Source organism: Mytilus californianus, unplaced genomic scaffold (assembly GCF_021869535.1).
Source record: "Mytilus californianus isolate M0D057914Y unplaced genomic scaffold, xbMytCali1.0.p SCAF_18, whole genome shotgun sequence".
NCBI classification, from domain to species: domain Eukaryota; kingdom Metazoa; phylum Mollusca; class Bivalvia; order Mytilida; family Mytilidae; genus Mytilus; species Mytilus californianus.
The window spans coordinates 4,238,414-4,255,297 of NW_026262666.1; the positions used below are offsets into that span (position 1 = coordinate 4,238,414).

Sequence of the window (16,884 nt, forward strand, 5' to 3'; positions counted from 1 at the left end):
ATTAGGTTATATTGAAAATCTAATTGTTATTTTTATTTTGTAATTTGATCCACTGATAAGTTTTTCTTAATGTTTTTTAAACATGTTTCTTAAATGCAGCATAAGTCTTTAATTGTGAAGTAATGAATTCCTTAGTTTTAAACATTGTTGGTAAATAAGAATATATAGAACATCATCCTGATCATCTCAACCAGAGACATATATAGACGTATATATGTCTCTGTTTCAAACTTGAACGATCCATAAAATATTGGAAAAGGATATTTTTTTACTGATTTTTGCGTTGGTCAAGTGAGTTTTTTCTTGTTTGTGTATATATAATGAATACCTTTCTAAACCTTTTGAAACCATAAAGCCACTGGCAGCACACGAATTAAACAAAGTCCAAATGTTTTACATATATATTTATTAGGAACTATTTATTTTTTTCTGTGAATAGAAATTAAAAAAAAAGATCGACGAAGTCAAATGTAATATTTACCTGCAATCCAAGAAACTGGACATGTCTAAACACAGACTGTTTGAAGTGAAAAAGACAACCATGCCTGGAATCACCTCCTTTAGGGCCTGCCACAAACCACCCTCAAAGTCGGCTACGAACCCACAGACTTTTCGGTGAGGATTGTACAAGTATAACTGAACTAACTTTGATGTTCAAAACGCCGAATTTATATGGATTTTTTTGTTTTTATATACTTCTCTATGTTTATTTATTGTATGATTATAATTATTTAATATGCATATCAAATAAATTGCCGCATGATATATGAGAGAAAATAACAACTATAATTTATATAAATGATAAGAACATATTGGGTAAGAGTTGGTAAAAGTACGAGTTGGTTGAGTACGAGTTGCCGAAGGTACGAGTTGACATGTATCCTTGACGACAAACTATGAAAAATTATAGTTGCCAAAATTGGTGACGGAAACTTTTCTGGAAATATCGATTTTTAGTTTATTTTCCTGAATGGGGAATTTATATTCACAAACATTTTTTTGGGTCCGCTGGCCGATTTTAGGGCCACTTAGCGGCCCTAAACTATATAGTGGAATCATCCCTGAATGGTGACCATACTTCTATTCCCCAGTCACCCTGGGGGGGGGGGGGTTAATTCTATTTTTTTTTTCTATATGCATGTACTCAAGAGTAAAGATAATTAATCACCTAATTCATTTATATGATTTCTAGTTTAAAGCAACTATATGCACAGGATTTATTTGTTTTTACATAGTTTGATTTAGAAAAAATAACCGACATGGTTAGAAAATACAATTAATTACACCATTACTAACACAATTCTATATTGATATTCTTGTAATTGTTAGAAAATACATCAAATAACACCTTTTTTACAAACTTAATCCTGAATTTATATTCAATTTCTAGAAATTTACCAGTGACATCACTTTTTGTGGCATTGATACATTGGTGTGACGCACAGTTCATAATTCTATTTGTGTACTGTCGTAAATTCATTTTTGGTATTTGTTATTATTCTGTGGTTTACATGTTGAAATGTACTATTATAATATTTATAATAATCTGACTAGCGGTTTTGGAGAACCGCTGCGGACAAGTTCATCTTTAAAGCGGCGGAAAAAGAAAAAGAAGAAGAATAATAAAAATAATAAGAACTGAACAAAAACAATTAATAATATATGAACCACAGGACCAATCATAAATGCTGTTCATTCATGCCAAAAGATGGCCTTCATTTCTGCAATTCTATGCAAATAAAACGCTTCGCTGAGCGCAGCCTGATACGACCGCAGAGGTCGAACCCTGAACAATTGGGGCAAATTTGGACACAATATTCAAGCTTGATACTGTCTGAATTTTGGTTGTGATCAAATTTTGACAATAGGGTTCTGACACAAATCAAATGTGGTCAAAGATCTTAAAAATCTATTGCGCAATACTGTGCAATTGAAGATTTCTTCTTGAAACTTTTCAAAAAATTTGAAATTTGAAAAATTTTGAAAAAAAAAATTATGAACACCTTAAAAAAAATTGGAAAAAAAATCCCCCCAAACTTTTTGAACCCCCTTGTAATTACCCACAAACTCAATTCCAGCCTTCCCTTTGTAGTATGGAAACTTGTAATACAATTTTAGAGAGATCCATACATTAAACAAGTTATTGTCTGGAAAGTAGCAAAAATGCTCGTTTTTGGCCCCTTTTTTGCCCTAATTCTTGCATGTTGAGGGCAATCCAGGCCTTCCCTTTGTGATATGGAACCTTGTGGTACAATGTCAGAGTGATCAATACACTTACACACAAGTTATTGTCCGGAAACTACAAAAATGCTTGTTTTTGGCCCCTGTATGGCCCCTAATTCCTAACCTGTTAGTACCATAACCCCTAAAATCAATCCCAACCTTCCTTTTGTGGTATTGAACCTTCTTGTAATATTTCAACGAGATCCATTCACTAAAACTCAAGTTATTGTCCGGAAACCAAATGTGTCTTCAGACGAGGACGACGACGACACAGACAACGATGCAGACGACAACGACGACGATGCAGACGATGACGACATTATACCAGACATCATACCATTAAACGTACCCCAAAATTTTTTTGTGGTCGTATAAAAATGACAACAAAACTCAAACATTGTGACATATTTCACAGATTTTTAACATGTCATGAAAGATGAATAAACTGTCAAGTTAAAAAAATGGGCAGAATACTGCAACCTTTAATGTCAGTTAGTTTTTGTACTTCTACGTTGTCACAATAACCATTATGTGTTTTATATTTTGACAAGGAAAATGACATGAATCAAATAGATGACCAATAATTGAATGCATGGGATGAACTGACTTCTTAATTCTCAAGATTAAATACCGTAGGTATTTCCTATACCGTGTATACCTCCCCAGATGGCAACATAGAATTGTAATCTGGGTTGTTCAGGACAATTTTTGATGGCTTTAAACATATCAACTAAAACAATATGACATTTTAGCTACAGTTTATATAAAACATTCTATTTTAACTCATTTGATAAACAAGTTAAAGATACTTACTAACACAGTTGGTACCATCATGGAAATGTGTGACTGGACATTTACATGACTTTGTGCCATCACCAGTACATTCAGCATTGTTAGCAATACATTGTGCAACATTTGTACAACTTTCTCCTATGGCTCTTCCTGACAAAAATGAAAAGAGAAAAATTAAATGACGACTACAAAACAGTGCAGATGATTAAAAATATAGATAAAAAATTCTTCAGCTGAAAAAATAATTAAAAACAACATTTGAGTAACAGACAAATATTTCGAATCTATATAAAGTATTTCTCCTATTGGTTCTGAACATCTTTATTATGTTTACTGCACAAAACTGAGTCTTCCTGTGCTATTTAATTGTTGATTGTTGAGTTCCAATGTACCGTTGTTGCACATTTTTTATCTATCCAAAGGCAATAACTTAAAAAACCTTTTTTTTTCGTTCTTTAAAACTATTAACAAATATCTTGGCTTGAGAAAAAATACAATGCAATTTTCAATATAATTAATATTTCCAAGGGATAAAACCCTTTTAAAAAAAATATTTGAACATCACTCAAAAATTGTACACATGAGAGTGCTTACAATGCAATTTTCAATATAATTAATATTTCCAAGGGGCGTAACTCTTTTTATAAACTACTTCGCTGAGTGCAGCTGGATACGCCCACAGAGGTCCAACCCTGAACAGTTGGGGCAAAAATGGACACAATATTCAAGCTTGATACAGGTCTGAATTTGGATTGTAATTGAATATTTGACATACTATAGGTTTCTGAATAAATGTAGTCAAAGAACTTGAAATTGGTTATATGAATTGAATTTATATTCAATTAAAGATTTCTTGCTGTTGTGCAATGCACTGTGCTGTTGCGCAATGCTTAGTAAATCTGTTGTCAGACTATAAACAAACTTGGAAACCTAAATTCAAAAATTTATAAAAATCAAAAGGGACCTTACAAAAATAGATATAAACAATTTACCAAAGTTTTCGTAAAAAATGGTGAAAGCATTTTTGAGTTATTGTCCGAAAACTGGAAAATCCCCCTTTTTATAATGAATAAAACCCCATAAATCGGAAATGTATAGTCTAAAATTTATAAAAATCAAAAGGGAGCTCATGTCGATAGAAATAAACAATTCATCAAAGTTTCTTGCAATTTGGTGAAATTGTTAATAAGTTATTGTCCGAAAACTGGAAAATGCCCCCTTTTTTAATGAATAAAACCCCAAAACTTGGAAACAGTAAAACCGAAATTTATAAAAAAACGAAAAGGAGCTCACGACAATAGATATAAACAATTCATAAAAGTTTCAAGCAAATTGATGAAATTTTTTTTGAATTATTGTCCGAAAACTGGAAAATCCCCCCTTTTTTAATGAATAAAACACAAAAACTCGGAAACGGTAAATCAGAAATTTATAAAAAACGAATGGGAGCTCACGTCAATAGATATAAACAATTCACAAAAGTTTCATGCAAATTATTGAAATTCTTTTTGAGTTATAGTCTGAAAACTGGAAAATCCCCCCTTTTTTAATGAATAAAACCCCAAAACTCGGAAACGGTATATCCGAAATTTATAAAAAACGAAAGGGAGCTCACGTCAATATATATAAACAATTCACTAAAGTTTCATGCATATTGGTTAAAGCCTAACCATAATACGTCCTGTAAACAGGTGTGTAAAAATGATTGATTGACACTGATTTTCTAACTTGTCAGAGACATTGCTAATATAAGATATGATATAATTTTCATAAAAATCTGGCAAGAATTGTACACATAAGAGCGCTAACAATGAAATTTCCAATATAATTGATATTTCCAAGAAGCATTACTCTTTTAATCAAAGCTTTGTTGGTGCTGTGTCCCAACCATCTTTTCATAGCTATAGGTAGTCTGTTATTTTTCTAATCTCATTTTTAAAATATTTTTCTTCATAAAAGATCCTGTAAGACCTTAAGACATAACCATCACAACTTTGGATAAGTGATCTTGGTCCATAATGTTAATAAGCTTGTCTCCCTAAATTTATTTGTATATGTTTGCCTTCTGGAGTAACACAGAACCTTGTGTCTCACCTGCCATTGCTGCTGTCAGTATAAAAGTGTAATATGACTTAACTAGAGGCTCTCAAGAGCCTGTGTTGCTCACCTAGGACTGTATCTACTGTGGTTTTGGAAATCATGTAAAATAAGATTAAAATCAACAAATAGTATTAGAAACCCTAATAATGATTGAGGCCAAGTTTGGTTTAATTTGGCACAGTAGTTAAATTAAAAGCCAGTCATCCCACTAGTAACTAGACTTACAATAGTTACTGAAGACCCCTTATCATTATTTAAATTAGTTTTCAAGTTGTGATCATTTGAAATTGTTTTTTGGCAATTTTCCAATAGACATCTATAGTAAACCCCTATGTTCTATTTTTGGCCATGGTGGCCATGTTTGTTGATTGGCAGAGTCATCGGATACATTATTCAATCAAGATACCCTATTGAAAATTGTGGCTAAGTTAAATTCTATTTGGCCCAGTAGATTAAGTGGAGAAGATTTTTGTAAAAGATTAATTACAAAAACTTAGGAAAAATTGTTAGAAATTGACTATAAAGGGCAATAACTCATTAAGGGGTCAATTGACAATTATGGTCATATTGTCTTATTTGAAAATCGTAATTTGCTGAACATAATTGCTGTTTACAGTTTATCTCTATCTATAATAATATTTAAGGTAATAAACACTAAACAGCTGCGCCATGAGTCGCTTTTTCAAAGAATAACATTCCATAACTCCTAAATGTCATATCAGAAAATCGAAATTTATAAAAGAACTAAAGGGAGCTCACGCTAATAGAAATATAGCAGTCACCAAAGTTTCATGAGAACTGCTCAAAGCACTTTCGAGTTATTGTCCGAAAACAGGAAATTCCCCATTTTTTAAAGAATAAAACCCCACAACACGGAAATGTCAAATGTAAAATTTATATAAATTGAAAGGTAGCTCATTTCAATAGATATAAATAATTCATCAAAGTTTCATGAAAACAGCATAAAGCATTTTTGAGTTAATGTCTGAAAACTGGAAAATCCCCCCTTTTTTAATGAATAAAACCCCATAACTCGGAAACGTTAAATCTAAAATTTATAAAAAAATTAAAGGGAGCTCAAGTCAATAGATATTAACAATCCACCAAAGTTTCTTGCAAATTGGTTAAAGCGTTTTTGATTTTTTGTACGACATGTGGACTGATGGACGGACAGACAGTACGACGAACGAATATGTCCCGTAAACTGCAAAATTTTCTTAAAAGAAGTTGCAGGCTCAACAAAAATGGTAAAAAAATTATTAAAAAATTTCCTCTTAGCCTAGATAACTATCTTTTGATTGTAAGAAGCTTCAGTCTAAGTTTGGTAAAAATCCAGGATGGTTTATGAATCTAATAAATGTTTTAAAAACTTTAACTGCAGACTGTATGTAATGTTAACTGGAAGAAAAACTAAGTCCATTTATAAGTAATATACAGAAAAACAGGAATTAAATTTTTACAAAATTTCCTTCTAGATACTAGCTTTTGATCATAAACAAGCATCTGTCCAAGTTTGGTACAAATCCAGGATATTTTAAGAAGGTTATTAAAATTTTTAAAACTTTAACCACAGAGTGAATGTAATGTTAACTGGCAGAAAAACTAAGTCCATTTATAAGTAAAATACGGTCCAACAGGATTTTTTTTTTACAAAATTTACTTCTGGATACTATCTTATGATCATAAAACAAGCTTCTGTCCAAGTTTGGTAGAAATCAAGGATAGTTTAAGAAAGTTATTAAAATTTCAAAAACTTTAACCACAGAGTGAATATTTGTGGACGCCGCAGACGAAGTCGGAATGTAGGATCGCTATGTCTCGCTTTTGCAACAAAAGTCGCAGGCTCGACAAAAATGATGCAGAGGAAGCCGTGTCTGTTGCTTCTTTAATTTTTAGTACTGGAGGATATATCAATGGAACCCAATCAGAAAAGTTTGGAGAACATCATCAATATATCTGAATGTGAAATTAAATGTTCTGACTTCTTTGATTTTCTTGCTTTTGATAAGTGTCTGAAGGAACTCTGACTCATATGAAAATAAGAAGAGGTCGGCAAAGAGAGGCGCACAGAGTGAGTTCATTCCCATATATAAAAATGCCGTCATTTGGTTGAAAATGTCTACCTCCAAATTCAACAAATATGTTGTCAATAAGAAACTCCAGCACACTGATCATTTGTTCCTCAGTGTAGCATGTTTTACTTTTTGTTCACTATTAACAAAATATGCCGTATGGTATCCCAAAGCAATAAATTTATAGCATATGCTACAATTTTTATATTGAAAAGCATTGTGGATTATTTTTTTTAAATGATTTTTCAATTTCACAATACAGTTTTTAAAAAGAATTTAAACTTTTTCATCAGATTCTATTTCTTCGTCTTGAAGTTAAGCTTCTATCCAAGTTTAATAACAGTCCATGAAGGTTTACAAATTTATCATTGTCAAAATGAATGAAGAATGTTTTCTTGGGAAACAGATTATGTCCCCACTTGCAAGTTACGCTATAACAGGACGATCTGATTCACAGATAGATCTTAACCTGATGAACATTTTTACCCCATATCAGATTTGCTCTAAATGCTTTAGTTTCAGAGCTATCGGACACATTTTTTTAAAGTAGATACACTCACAATGACTGTGGCGAAGTTTGGTTAAATTTGGCCTTGTAGTTTCAGAGAAGATTTTTTAAAAAGTTAACGCACGACCGACAACAGATGCCAAGTGATAAGAAAAGCTAGGTGAGCTAAAATTGAAAGGGAGCTCATGTCAATAGATATAAACAATTCACCAGAGTTTCATGAAAATTGGGTAAATTGTTTTGAGTTATTGTTGACGACAGACGGATGGCCAATGGACAGACAGACAGACGGACAGGCAGAGGGACCGACAGATGGAAAGGCGAAGGGACAGAAGAACAACAGTATACCATTATACGTCCCATTAACGAGCGTATAAAAATAAAAGAAGAATGTGTCTCCGCTCAAGCTTTGCAATTTTCAAAAGTTAAAAAGAGGTGTCAGTCTAGAACGGTAAATGTCTCACAACACAAATTTGAATTCTGTCTGTGTGTTGTAGTTTCTCAGCATTGTGTGAGTTTCATCAAATTTGCATGAGGTAAACTAAAGTTAAAAGAGTGCAGAAACAAAAATTGGACAGACAGAACAAATAAGTCCTTTCATCAATAAAATACAGAAAAATGAAAATAACATTTTTATTCATGAAGTATTTGATTCACAGGACTTTTATCTCTTCAAAGGGAAGACCGGAGGAAACAACTGAAAACAGGGTTATCTTACTCCTGACAGGATGTTCACATGTATAAATATAAGAGTTTATGTAATTGATTTCATATTAGAAATTAATGTTCTTTGAGCTTGCTTTCTGTACTGGCAAGTATTTTTTTTTATTTTTTCTTGTACTTCTGCATATTTGACATCAATTACCTTTAAACCAACATATTTTCCTGGAAACTTTATTTCACTTTTAGCTATTCTTGCAGCACTATTTCATAAGTGACACATGCAACATTCAAAATTTCATTTATCTAAGATACTTACTAACACAGTTGTTACCATCATAAAAATGTGTGGTTGGACACTGACATGTCTGTGTTTCAGTAAGAGCACATATAGAATCTGTAGTGATACACTGTGCAGTATTTGAACAAGTTTCTCCAAAAGCCCCAGAGGGCAACATAGAATTTTAATCTTGGTGGTACAGTACTATTTTCGATGGCTTTAAACATATCAAATAGTGAAAAATGAAAACAATAAATATGACATTTGATCTACAGTTTATATAAAACATTCTATTTTAACTCATTTGATAAACAAGTTAAAGATACTTACTAACACAGTTGGTACCATCATGGAAATGTGTGACTGGACATTTACATGACTTTGTACCATCACCAGTACATTCAGCATTGGTTGCAATACATTGTGAAACATTGGTACAACTTTCTCCTATGGCTCTTCCTGACAATAATGAAAAAAAGAAAAATTTAGTGAGAAGTACAAAACAGTGCAGATTATTAAAGATAAAGATAAACAATTCTTCAGCTGACAAAATAATAAAAAACAAAATTTGAGTAACAGTTTAATACTTTGAATCTATAAAAATTATTTCTCCCATTTTTTCTGAACATCTTTATTATTGTTACTGTACAAAACTGAGTCTTCCTGTGCTGTTTCATTGTTGATTGTTGGTAAATAAAGTACTAGTATGATTAAACCTTTCCTTTGAGTACAAAGAGAAAATAAAGAAAGGTTTTTTATTCATGCCTCCATCTTTTTTATTTGTATTCATTGTAATTGACGTAGATCATGGCATCAAAAACGGTCATATATTCCGGACATTTATACATTTACCAGACATTATCCGTCTGGGAAAAGCATGAAAAGGACATCTACTTTTAGTTCTCAAGACTTTCTTAAGAGATGGTCATTTTAATATAAATTAAAGTTTATGCGATCTTTTTGACCCGACCTTTTGCCTTAAACAGCCACACATTTCTGGTCATAAAAGTGACATGATGATTAATTACTATCAAAACAAACCCTACTTTAATACCTTCTCATTTTAATAAAGGTTAATTAGTTGTGGGACAGCTGAAATTTACCTGTTCATGTGACAAGTAAACTGTTTTGTACCGGACATTAATCAGTCTATTCCAAAGTTATTTTCTTACATTACAGCCGTTTGCATCTTATTAATTTAGTCAAAAAGATTGAAATTATCAGAAATACGTTTATAAATATGATTTGATGAAAAATTTAAAAGGTTTTTAAACGCAAAATCGTCAGAACCATTTTCTTTGAACTAGGTGGGAAATTTAATTATACATCCTAATTCTTCAAAAATGCTAAAATTATCATTGATACCTTTATCTTACTTCATTTCGAGTATTTTCTTGAAGAAATCATGTGGAAAGAGCTACTTAAACTCAATCATGCTTTGTAAACGTACACGGGTTTTACGTATCCGTCTCTGGTCCACGTTTTGTCAAGTCAACATCCGGTATTAGGAAAATGTGCTTTTTAAAAACAAAAGTAAAGTTTTTGACAAAGTTATTTTGCACAAATAAAGAGTCAAAGGCAGATATTAGTATGCTGATGTTGCACACTTCCAATGATGGACTGTAAATTTAACAGTTCACGTCAGAACATCGAATTTATATCAAAGTAAAGTTTAAAGTAAATCGAATTTATATCCAAGTAAAGTTTAAAGTAAATCGAATTTATATCCAAGTAAAGTTTGTTGTGTTTTTGTTGTGTCGTTGTTCTCCTCTTATATTTGATGCGTTTCCCTCAGTTTTAGTTTGTAACTCGGATTTGTTTTTATCTCTATCAATTTATGAGTTTCAAACAGCGGTATACTACTGTTGCCTTTATTTAATATCGCTTTTTTAATGTCAATTATTGGTTATAAGATGGCCGACCGATACCCATAATTGCCTTTTGTTACTAAGTCTTAAGGGATTAAAATCATGGTAAGACATAAAATGTGCGGCTGGCTCAAATATTTGTTTGAAGCCCTGACCTAGATATATAAGAAAATAAAAGAAAAATGATTCTGAGGACAAGAACACCCCCACTCAGGCTTTTAAACCTTGCTTGTAATATGTGAAAATACTTTTGGGACGGACGAAAAAATGAACGGATAGACAGACAGATGGATGGACAGAAGGATGGACACTTAATGCCCCCTTAGCCTAGCTGTGGGGGTATAAAGATATTCTAAAAATTTGTAAAATGATAAGTAGATGAAAATTTAACAAACAATAACAGTAGTGATGTATGGTTTTTTAAGCATTAATAAAGTCATTTTGCTAGAAAACTTAAGAGTGTCATTGTTTCGAACAATGTCAAAAATATATCAGCTATAGCCCTGTCTATATTACATGGACATTGTTATTTATTAACTAGGGTACTGGTCTTCTTACAAGAGGCCATGAAAGATGTACAAGCCAACATTGCTGCCCTGACTACACTTGGCTCTGCAAGTCAGTATAGACCTTCTTAAGCATGCTGAAGATCCTCTTAAAGGTAATATTGCAGTGTGAAGTAGTGAGCATAACTTTGCTGAGTTGAATGGCTATCAAATGTTTTTCAACATAAAAACTTTTTGATTGATGTTTTGACAACAGTTTACTTTTCTATAAATAAACAGTATTTACCTATAATCAATCTTGGCATATGCCATAAACAGGAGCCATATCCAGTTATTAATATCATATCACCTGTTGATTATTCTATCAAACTACATACTTGTTAATTAGTCTTGGGCCAGGGTCAAAATCTACTCAAGTTGTGTAATGTTACACTGGATTCATAAGATACATTCTGATTTTTATGTTTTCAATAACAAATATTTTGAAAAAAGTGTAGTAAAAATTGGTGTCTGAACATTTTCATTCATGAAGTATTTGATTCACAGGACTTTCCTCTTTTCAAAGGGAAGACGGGAGGAAACAACCGAAAACAGGATTATCTTACTCCTGACGGGATGTTCACATGTATAAATATAAGAGTTTATGTAATTGATTTCATATAAGAAATTAATGTTCTTTGAGCATGCTTTCTGACCTGGCAAGTAATTTCTTTTATTTTTGCTTATACTTCTGTATATTTGATATTAATTACCTTTCAACAACCATATTTTCCTGGAAACTTTATTTCACTTTTAGCTATTCTTGCAGAATTTGCAGAAACTATTTCATAGGTGACAAATGAAACATTCATAATTTCATTTAACAAAGATACTTACAAACACAGTTGTAACCATCATAAAAATGTGTGGTTGGACACTGACATGTCTGTGTATCAGTACGAGCATATATAGAATCTGTAGTGATACACTGTGCAGTATTTGTACAAGTTTCTCCAAAAGCCCCACAGGGCAACATAGAATTGTAATCTGGGTGGTACAGTACTTTTTTTGGATGGATTTAAACATATCAAATAGCGAAAAATGAAAACAATAAAATATGACATTTGATCTACAGTTTATATAAAACATTCTATTTTAACTCATTTGATAAACAAGTTAAAGATACTTACTAACACAGTTGGTACCATCATGGAAATGTGTGACTGGACATTTACATGACTTTGTGCCATCACCAGTACATTCAGCATTGGTTGCAATACATTGTGAAACATTGGTACAACTTTCTCCTATGGCTCTTCCTGACAATAATGAAAAAAAGAAAAATTTAGTGAGAAGTACAAAACAGTGCAGATTATTAAAGATAAAGATAAACAATTCTTCAGCTGACAAAATAATAAAAAACAAAATTTGAGTAACAGTTTAATACTTTGAATCTATAAAAATTATTTCTCCCATTTTTTCTGAACATCTTTATTATTGTTACTGTACAAAACTGAGTCTTCCTGTGCTGTTTCATTGTTGATTGTTGGTAAATAAAGTACTAGTATGATTAAACCTTTCCTTTGAGTACAAAGAGAAAATAAAGAAAGGTTTTTTATTCATGCCTCCATCTTTTTTATTTGTATTCATTGTAATTGACGTAGATCATGGCATCAAAAACGGTCATATATTCCGGACATTTATACATTTACCAGACATTATCCGTCTGGGAAAAGCATGAAAAGGACATCTACTTTTAGTTCTCAAGACTTTCTTAAGAGATGGTCATTTTAATATAAATTAAAGTTTATGCGATCTTTTTGACCCGACCTTTTGCCTTAAACAGCCACACATTTCTGGTCATAAAAGTGACATGATGATTAATTACTATCAAAACAAACCCTACTTTAATACCTTCTCATTTTAATAAAGGTTAATTAGTTGTGGGACAGCTGAAATTTACCTGTTCATGTGACAAGTAAACTGTTTTGTACCGGACATTAATCAGTCTATTCCAAAGTTATTTTCTTACATTACAGCCGTTTGCATCTAATTAATTTAGTCAAAAAGATTGAAATTATCAGAAATACGTTTATAAATATGATTTGATGAAAAATTTAAAAGGTTTTTAAACGCAAAATCGTCAGAACCATTTTCTTTGAACTAGGTGGGAAATTTAATTATACATCCTAATTCTTCAAAAATGCTAAAATTATCATTGATACCTTTATCTTACTTCATTTCGAGTATTTTCTTGAAGAAATCATGTGGAAAGAGCTACTTAAACTCAATCATGCTTTGTAAACGTACACGGGTTTTACGTATCCGTCTCTGGTCCACGTTTTGTCAAGTCAACATCCGGTATTAGGAAAATGTGCTTTTTAAAAACAAAAGTAAAGTTTTTGACAAAGTTATTTTGCACAAATAAAGAGTCAAAGGCAGATATTAGTATGCTGATGTTGCACACTTCCAATGATGGACTGTAAATTTAACAGTTCACGTCAGAACATCGAATTTATATCAAAGTAAAGTTTAAAGTAAATCGAATTTATATCCAAGTAAAGTTTAAAGTAAATCGAATTTATATCCAAGTAAAGTTTGTTGTGTTTTTGTTGTGTCGTTGTTCTCCTCTTATATTTGATGCGTTTCCCTCAGTTTTAGTTTGTAACTCGGATTTGTTTTTATCTCTATCAATTTATGAGTTTCAAACAGCGGTATACTACTGTTGCCTTTATTTAATATCGCTTTTTTAATGTCAATTATTGGTTATAAGATGGCCGACCGATACCCATAATTGCCTTTTGTTACTAAGTCTTAAGGGATTAAAATCATGGTAAGACATAAAATGTGCGGCTGGCTCAAATATTTGTTTGAAGCCCTGACCTAGATATATAAGAAAATAAAAGAAAAATGATTCTGAGGACAAGAACACCCCCACTCAGGCTTTTAAACCTTGCTTGTAATATGTGAAAATACTTTTGGGACGGACGAAAAAATGAACGGATAGACAGACAGATGGATGGACAGAAGGATGGACACTTAATGCCCCCTTAGCCTAGCTGTGGGGGTATAAAGATATTCTAAAAATTTGTAAAATGATAAGTAGATGAAAATTTAACAAACAATAACAGTAGTGATGTATGGTTTTTTAAGCATTAATAAAGTCATTTTGCTAGAAAACTTAAGAGTGTCATTGTTTCGAACAATGTCAAAAATATATCAGCTATAGCCCTGTCTATATTACATGGACATTGTTATTTATTAACTAGGGTACTGGTCTTCTTACAAGAGGCCATGAAAGATGTACAAGCCAACATTGCTGCCCTGACTACACTTGGCTCTGCAAGTCAGTATAGACCTTCTTAAGCATGCTGAAGATCCTCTTAAAGGTAATATTGCAGTGTGAAGTAGTGAGCATAACTTTGCTGAGTTGAATGGCTATCAAATGTTTTTCAACATAAAAACTTTTTGATTGATGTTTTGACAACAGTTTACTTTTCTATAAATAAACAGTATTTACCTATAATCAATCTTGGCATATGCCATAAACAGGAGCCATATCCAGTTATTAATATCATATCACCTGTTGATTATTCTATCAAACTACATACTTGTTAATTAGTCTTGGGCCAGGGTCAAAATCTACTCAAGTTGTGTAATGTTACACTGGATTCATAAGATACATTCTGATTTTTATGTTTTCAATAACAAATATTTTGAAAAAAGTGTAGTAAAAATTGGTGTCTGAACATTTTCATTCATGAAGTATTTGATTCACAGGACTTTCCTCTTTTCAAAGGGAAGACGGGAGGAAACAACCGAAAACAGGATTATCTTACTCCTGACGGGATGTTCACATGTATAAATATAAGAGTTTATGTAATTGATTTCATATAAGAAATTAATGTTCTTTGAGCATGCTTTCTGACCTGGCAAGTAATTTCTTTTATTTTTGCTTATACTTCTGTATATTTGATATTAATTACCTTTCAACAACCATATTTTCCTGGAAACTTTATTTCACTTTTAGCTATTCTTGCAGAATTTGCAGAAACTATTTCATAGGTGACAAATGAAACATTCATAATTTCATTTAACAAAGATACTTACAAACACAGTTGTAACCATCATAAAAATGTGTGGTTGGACACTGACATGTCTGTGTATCAGTACGAGCATATATAGAATCTGTAGTGATACACTGTGCAGTATTTGTACAAGTTTCTCCAAAAGCCCCACAGGGCAACATAGAATTGTAATCTGGGTGGTACAGTACTTTTTTTGGATGGATTTAAACATATCAAATAGCGAAAAATGAAAACAATAAAATATGACATTTGATCTACAGTTTATATAAAACATTCTATTTTAACTCATTTGATAAACAAGTTAAAGATACTTACTAACACAGTTGGTACCATCATGGAAATGTGTGACTGGACATTTACATGACTTTGTGCCATCACCAGTACATTCAGCATTGGTTGCAATACATTGTGAAACATTGGTACAACTTTCTCCTATGGCTCTTCCTGACAATAATGAAAAAAAGAAAAATTTAGTGAGAAGTACAAAACAGTGCAGATTATTAAAGATAAAGATAAACAATTCTTCAGCTGACAAAATAATAAAAAACAAAATTTGAGTAACAGTTTAATACTTTGAATCTATAAAAATTATTTCTCCCATTTTTTCTGAACATCTTTATTATTGTTACTGTACAAAACTGAGTCTTCCTGTGCTGTTTCATTGTTGATTGTTGGTAAATAAAGTACTAGTATGATTAAACCTTTCCTTTGAGTACAAAGAGAAAATAAAGAAAGGTTTTTTATTCATGCCTCCATCTTTTTTATTTGTATTCATTGTAATTGACGTAGATCATGGCATCAAAAACGGTCATATATTCCGGACATTTATACATTTACCAGACATTATCCGTCTGGGAAAAGCATGAAAAGGACATCTACTTTTAGTTCTCAAGACTTTCTTAAGAGATGGTCATTTTAATATAAATTAAAGTTTATGCGATCTTTTTGACCCGACCTTTTGCCTTAAACAGCCACACATTTCTGGTCATAAAAGTGACATGATGATTAATTACTATCAAAACAAACCCTACTTTAATACCTTCTCATTTTAATAAAGGTTAATTAGTTGTGGGACAGCTGAAATTTACCTGTTCATGTGACAAGTAAACTGTTTTGTACCGGACATTAATCAGTCTATTCCAAAGTTATTTTCTTACATTACAGCCGTTTGCATCTAATTAATTTAGTCAAAAAGATTGAAATTATCAGAAATACGTTTATAAATATGATTTGATGAAAAATTTAAAAGGTTTTTAAACGCAAAATCGTCAGAACCATTTTCTTTGAACTAGGTGGGAAATTTAATTATACATCCTAATTCTTCAAAAATGCTAAAATTATCATTGATACCTTTATCTTACTTCATTTCGAGTATTTTCTTGAAGAAATCATGTGGAAAGAGCTACTTAAACTCAATCATGCTTTGTAAACGTACACGGGTTTTACGTATCCGTCTCTGGTCCACGTTTTGTCAAGTCAACATCCGGTATTAGGAAAATGTGCTTTTTAAAAACAAAAGTAAAGTTTTTGACAAAGTTATTTTGCACAAATAAAGAGTCAAAGGCAGATATTAGTATGCTGATGTTGCACACTTCCAATGATGGACTGTAAATTTAACAGTTCACGTCAGAACATCGAATTTATATCAAAGTAAATTTTAAAGTAAATCGAATTTATATCCAAGTAAAGTTTAAAGTAAATCGAATTTATATCCAAGTAAAGTTTGTTGTGTTTTTGTTGTGTCGTTGTTCTCCTCTTATATTTGATGCGTTTCCCTCAGTTTTAGTTTGTAACTCGGATTTGTTTTT

General features: G+C 31.7%; 1 protein-coding gene across 1 annotated transcript in view; it reads right to left on the reverse strand.

Moving 5' to 3' along the window:
* Positions 1-3,022: 3,022 nt before the first annotated feature.
* Positions 3,023-16,884, reverse strand: part of LOC127726779 (stabilin-1-like) — a 46,668-nt gene continuing 32,806 nt past the window's right edge. Inside the window, exons 7-10 of the mRNA XM_052234233.1 lie at positions 15,392-15,520; positions 12,179-12,307; positions 8,966-9,094; positions 3,023-3,165 (exon numbers count right to left, since the gene is read on the reverse strand). Of these exons, the coding sequence (XP_052090193.1) occupies positions 3,023-3,165; positions 8,966-9,094; positions 12,179-12,307; positions 15,392-15,520 (530 nt within the window). The remainder of the gene's footprint in view (positions 3,166-8,965; positions 9,095-12,178; positions 12,308-15,391; positions 15,521-16,884) is intronic.